Source organism: Drechmeria coniospora, chromosome 03 (genome assembly GCF_001625195.1).
Source record: "Drechmeria coniospora strain ARSEF 6962 chromosome 03, whole genome shotgun sequence".
NCBI lineage: Eukaryota > Fungi > Ascomycota > Sordariomycetes > Hypocreales > Ophiocordycipitaceae > Drechmeria > Drechmeria coniospora.
Window position 1 is genome coordinate 8028146 of NC_054391.1, and position 6459 is coordinate 8034604.

The following is a 6459-nucleotide window of genomic DNA, read 5'->3' on the forward strand; positions in this document are numbered from 1 at the left end:
AAACTAATATTACGGAGTTACTAGGCAATTACTCTAGGGCTCTTAATATTTATTAAAAGACTTAAAGAAGGGAAAACTACTTAGCAACTAGGGCTTCTAGTTATATGCGTTCTTCCTAGTAGGTCCTTTAGTTCCCTCCGTTCTCCTATATCGGGCTAAGCCCGATACTATAACAACTAACTATAATTAATACTACTACCTTATTAGTATTTAGAAAGTAATTCTTCCTATTCCTTAAGTCTTTATTTTAAGCTATAAGGTACTTTTTTAAGAAGAATACCTTTATTAACTATTAAGTTATAACCTAGCTTAGCTAGTAGCTTAGCTAAGCTATTTATCTTATTAAGACTAATTAACACTTTTAGTTTATTAAGGAAAGCTTAAAAAAGGTTAATTTACTTCATATATTAATTATTATAGGCAGCTAAGGCTATTGAAATACCTTGTATTCCTTTACTAGTAACTATTTAATTTATAAGTAGATAATAGACTTTATTTTACCTAATACTATTAACCTACTAAATATATCTTTTGAAATACAGTAGCTATCTCAGTACATGCACTAGGCTATGAGCTTATACTTATCTAGTTCTACTGTTGTGAATTTTATTAAATAGCATAATCTAATTATTGCTTCGACTCTTACCAAGTCTATAAAGCCAGTCTTGTGGCATCTGGCCATTTCATTAATGCCGTCCTAATAAAGTCGATAACTTTCGTACTGCTCCAGCGCTTTAGAGCTTTCAGCATTTCTTCGGCATCGCTTAAGGTCACACTGTCCAAGGTAAGCAAGTTGATAACCTCATCATCCCACTCTGCTTTATCATCGCCAAGGCTTCTCCTTGCTGAAATAGAAGCAAGCAAGTGTCGTGGACTGGATATATGTCTGGCCTTGAACTCCTCAATATACTTCCCTAAACCCTTCGATTCACCCATCGCCTTGAATTCGGCTTTCAGGACGTCAACAATCTGCACCGCCATGTCCGTTGTTGTGAGCATATTTTGGAAGGCCACCACCTGCTCGTGTAACTTGGGGAAGTCGGCGTCAAGGGAGAATGCGACATTGAGACAGCGAAGGGCCAGGACGTATTTCCCTGCCAACATTAGCATCGTCATGTTTGCTATCCGGGTATGATGCTCAGCGGATAGGAGCTTACTTCGTCGCAAGTAAACCTCGCATCCGGCAACTTGGGCCTCAATGCTTTTCGGACATGCCTGCAGCAGGGGCCCGAGGAACTTCATCGCTTCACCAAGGGGGTCTGTCGTCGCCACCAGCATAAGACCCAATGGGTCGTCATCCTTTGCTTCTCCAGTCGAGCTGCCCTTGTTGGGATCTTGCTTGGCATGCCTCTCAGCCGCCTGGCGTTCTAAACGCTGCAGTTCCTTCTTTGCCCTTTTCGCAGCTCTCTTCTTGGCCAGTGCACCCTCACCACCTCCACAGTCGCCGATAGTTCCATCGATAGAAACATTGTCAGCCAACTCGAGGTAAACTGAAATGGCGTCCAGGGCAGCTCTTGCATAGAATGGGTGGTCGCGCACATGATCCTCCCATCGCATCATATCAACGTATGCCCGGGTTTGACCTTTTCTGAGAGAAAAGCTGTGGAAGTCAAATTGATCCTCTTGCCAGACATCGAATATGTTTCTGACAGCATGCAGACGCTTTAGGGCCATGCCGAAGTTTCCATGTCTTGCATATGCCTCGGCATCCTCAGTCAGGTACCAAATGCACTGCATATCTAAGAGGTCCGCAAGCGGCCCCCCTACTGTCTCAGTCCGAGTAAAAAGACCCACGGTCTTAAGAGCTTTGTCGTTCTCATCGTTGCGCAGTTGATACTTGGCGGCCTTGCTGTTTATATAACGGTCCTTCAAATCTAGCTTCCGAGCATTATCCATCGTTTCAGCTGCTTTTGCCAGATTGCCTCCATGCTTCAATATTCTGGCCTTGGTTTGGTGAAAGTCAACACTCTTTGGATCCTTCTGAATGGCCATTTCAATAAATTCCATGGCCTTCCCGAGGTCTCGGCTGAGGTAATTGTTGTAGTGCTGCGCAAGAAAATAGAGCGCTGCCCCATCACCTTTGTCCTTGCTGGAAGGGTCACCGAGTTGAGATTGCAAATACTTCTCAGCAAGGTGGCTCAACGACTCCCTCTTGTCCGGGTCCAAGTACAGGTGCTTCAGATTAGCAAAGGTTGACGGGACGCCTTTGTTGAGCATTAGGGTCAAATATTCTCCCGCAGCATGTCTAAACTCGTCTCCTTCGGCCGAGGTCAGCGGTTGGTTTGGATGAGATCCCAGATTCTACGTTACCTTGTAAAAAATCGAGAGGAAGACGCCTAGGGGCATCACTACGAGGACACTTCCGAACATAGTCATCGTATATTCCTTTTCGTGCCTGCGGTTCATCTTTGTCGATGTTCAAGGCGGCCTCAAGCTTCTCATAGTACTCGGGATGCTCCGAATTACGATCAAGTAGCGCCCTGTACGCCTTGGCTGCTTCCTCTTTCCGTCCGAGCTTAGTCAAAAACTCGGCCCGGGACTCCATGACAGCGAGCCGATCCAGGTTATATTTCGCGTTTTCATCTAAGTGGTCCAGGGCGCGCTGATAGTCCCCTTGCTCAGCTATCAGCGAGTTTTTGTACATCACGGATTCGGAATGCTCGAGATCATGGCGTGAAGGCGTGGCTTTCAAGGTCCCTTCGTAGGTAGTCAAGACATTCTCAGCCTCCAAAGGATTTCCCGAAAGGTGGTGCGCAATAGCAAGAGCAGTCCAGCTCTGTCGCACCTGTGGTCGAGCCTGCAGCATGGAAATGCGACTCTGGATATATCCTTGATAGTCTCGCATCTGGACCTGGAGAACGGCAAGATCCCTTTGGATCTGCTGGGATTCGGGTTCGAGTTTCAGGGCAAATTTATAGGCCTTGATTGCCTCCTCGAAATTTTTGTTCGCCCGATAGAGCAAACCATACACATGCCAGCAAATATGTGATTTCATATCGACAGTCAGGGCTTCCTTGGCAAGCGCAAATGCCTCCTCTGTCTTACCCTGTCCGTTGAGGATCAGGGATTTCATGGCCATCGTGTCTCCATGCTTCGGGAATTTTTTGAGAATAAGGTCGGCTGTCTTCAGGCCACGCTTGTACTGTTTGTCCTCGTAGCTGCGGATGACAGTCCGGAACTGTGCCGCTTCTTTAGGGGCCAGCGGTTGCGGCATTGTATGTTAAACAGTCCCGGGCTCAAGGGAAAGTCGATAAGGGGAGGTTTGAGGATTCTGTTGCTTGTCGCAAAGTAAAGCAGCAGGACTTGGGATGGCTTGGGACTACCAGGCGATCCCAAAAAGTAAAGACATGTGACAGCTTTTGAAGGTAGCTTTGTAGAACTTGGTGTCTCCGCAGTGGAGCTGAGAGAAAGAACTGAGAATCGCTTACTTCCTTGCCGACAGTCCAGACTCGGAACAATCCTGTTATCCAGTAATTATATACGCCAGTAGCACAAAGCACTATCCGAACCCAACCTCATAGAGCTGCCAGACCTACCAGAACTTGCAATATATCGAACCATTGTACTTGCAGAGGGGTAATATTACAAGTACTGGACTATTTCTCCAACTATTAATTGATCTATTATATTTCAGAAAATTAGAACCCAACATAATAAACTATTTTTAATATATCTATATATAAATTCTTTAGCTTCCATAAGTTATATTACATAACATAATTATAATTACTTATTTATTCACTTAAATATTGTAATAAATATAACCGTACTGTATATACTATTAGTATTAAAACTAGTAGTATTTATATAAATAAGAAGACTTTTAATAGGACACTATCTTGAACTACTACTAGTAATTATATAACTATAATACTAATAGTAATAATAGAACTGTACTAATTCTATTTATGTAAGGCGCGCTATAGGCGTATAGGCCTTATAAGCAAATGTAAGGTGTAGTACCTGCACTAAGTGCAAATACTAGCGAATCTTTCAACAGTTTGGCCATTTGGCCAAATAGTAAACTGATTTATTGTTACGGAGTCGCTAGGCGACTGCTCTAGGACTCTCAATAATGTTTATTAAAAGACTTGAAGGAGGGAAAACTACTTAGCAACTAGGGCTTCTAGTTGTGTGCGTTCCTCCTAGTGGGTCCCTTGGTTCCCTCCGTTCTCCTATATCGGGCTAAGCCCGATACCATAACATTTATTATTAATATAGGTACACCTTCCAATATGTATTACAACCTGAGTAATAATTAAATAAATAACTAATATATATATATATATATATATAATATAATATAAAAATAGAGTATTCTATTTAAAGAATGTACTAGATAAGTATGACTATTGATATTTAAGTATTACAAATATAGGCTATAGCTAAGTATAGTAAAATTCAAAGACGCAATATACCTACTTTAAAGGCCTGTTGAAAAGGGAGGTCCTAATTTACTCTTATATTAGTCCCTTAAATATATATATTAATAACTCTTTTAAATCTTTATTGAAGTACTACTTTGTAGTTTTATGATATTTAAGAGACTTCTGCTAGTTTGGGAGCAATAAAACCTACTTACTAAAGTTAAGAATAAAAACTATATTATAAAATAGCTATTTCTAGTCTATAGTACTCTAAGTATATAAGTTAGGCGTATTATAGAATAAAATATTAATAAGAGTCTGTTAAGAATCTTTATACTTCTAAATTACAAAGTAAATTCTTAAATTGATTAATAAAGAACTTTAAAAATAACTCTTGCAATTTATATATAAGTAAGAGTAGTAGAAGTATACCGTACAGACTAAAGAATCAATTACGCTATTAATAATAGCAGAATTGGTACTAGTTAGTAATTAGATAAGAGTACAAACTTCGGTATGCTAAATAATACAAATATATACAATTATGTTTCTAAGTAAAGTATAAGGGAAATACGTCTATTCATATATATATAGTAATACCTTAATAACTTTATAGATTAAGGTTATAACTATATAGCTATATAATAGTTTAATTGCTTATAGTATTACTATAGGCTAGCAATAGCTAGTAGCGGTTTGGAAAATTAATAATTAGTATTCTAATTAATTAGCTTAAGTAGTCGACTAAATACTATTAGTAATAACTCTTGCAATTTGTATATACAGGAGGTAGGGGTAGTAGAAGTATATCGTACGGACCAGGGAATCAATTACGCTATAAGGTAATAGCAGAATGGGTACTATTTAGTAACTAAGTAAGAGAGCAAACTTAGGAGTACTAAATTATATAAACAAATATAATTATTCTATTAAGTACAGTATAGGAGAAATAGGACTAATTATACTTAAGAGGTCGCACCTTAATAACCTTAAGACTATAATTACCGTACTAATATATATATACATAAGCCTATTAAGATAGGTAGCCAATTTATTACATTATACAGTATATATATATATAAGCCTATTAAGTTAGGTAGTTAGTCTATTATACTATATAGTAAGTTACTTACTTAATTGTATTTATATAGTAAGTTATTAGCTTAATTACCCTTATACTATAGTTTAAATTACTAAGAGCAGTACTATTAGTATAATAATATTATATATTATACTCTTTTTCTAGCCTACTATATACTCTTTATTATACAATATATAGACTACCTATATATATAGCTCCTTCCTTTTTATACTTATTGTTTTTTTTCTTTCTCCTTAGTTTAAAAATTTTATAGTCTTTATATATACTACTTTCCTATTAGTTAGTATTATAATATTATTTTTAAACTTTATTAACCTACCTTAAAGATAAGTATTTAGCTAAAACCTTAAGTCTAATAGAATATTAAGCCCTACTAACTATACTACTTATTTAGCTATTACCTAAAGCCTTAACTTAATACTACCCTTAGAATAATTAAGTAGTTTTACTTTAAGCTCTAACTTAGCTTTACTTAAAATTATTACTTTACTTTAGGTATACCTTTAATAGCTTAAAGAAATAAGTAAAACTTCCCTACCTTTTACCTTTAACCTAATACTTCTTACTACTATAGCTCCTACTACCTACCTTATATTATATTTAACCTTATTTAATAGTAACTTAAAAATTTTCTCCTTTTAGTTATTAAAAATTTAAACTAAAATTAAACTTAAAGGTATTATTATTAGTAATAATAAAGCTTAATTTTACTATAATTTTAGCTAATTAGAACTAAAGACTAAAAATATACTAACTATTTAACTTAAGTATAAGTAGAAATTAAGTAAATTTAAATACTAAAAGATTATTTAAAATTTAAAAAAGATTTATAGTAATCTAAACTAAATTAAAAAAGCCCTTAAGAAACTTTTTTAGTTTTACTAAATTATTATATTTATAAAGTTCCTTTTTATTTTTAAAGGTATATTACTTAAAGTAAATAGCCCTAACTAACCTAAAGTTATTAAAATTAATTACCTTAAAACTACC

At 36.6% G+C, this 6459-nt stretch overlaps 1 protein-coding gene across 1 annotated transcript; it reads right to left on the reverse strand.

Moving 5' to 3' along the window:
• Positions 1–651: 651 nt before the first annotated feature.
• DCS_07890 (Protein prenyltransferase) lies at positions 652–3214 on the reverse strand (the record flags this gene model as incomplete). Its single annotated transcript, XM_040805173.1, has 2 exons — positions 652–2301; positions 2369–3214. 2 exons carry the CDS (start codon positions 3212–3214, stop codon positions 652–654), a joined length of 2496 nt encoding a protein of 831 aa, XP_040655277.1.
• Between the last annotated feature and the right edge of the window lie 3245 nt (positions 3215–6459).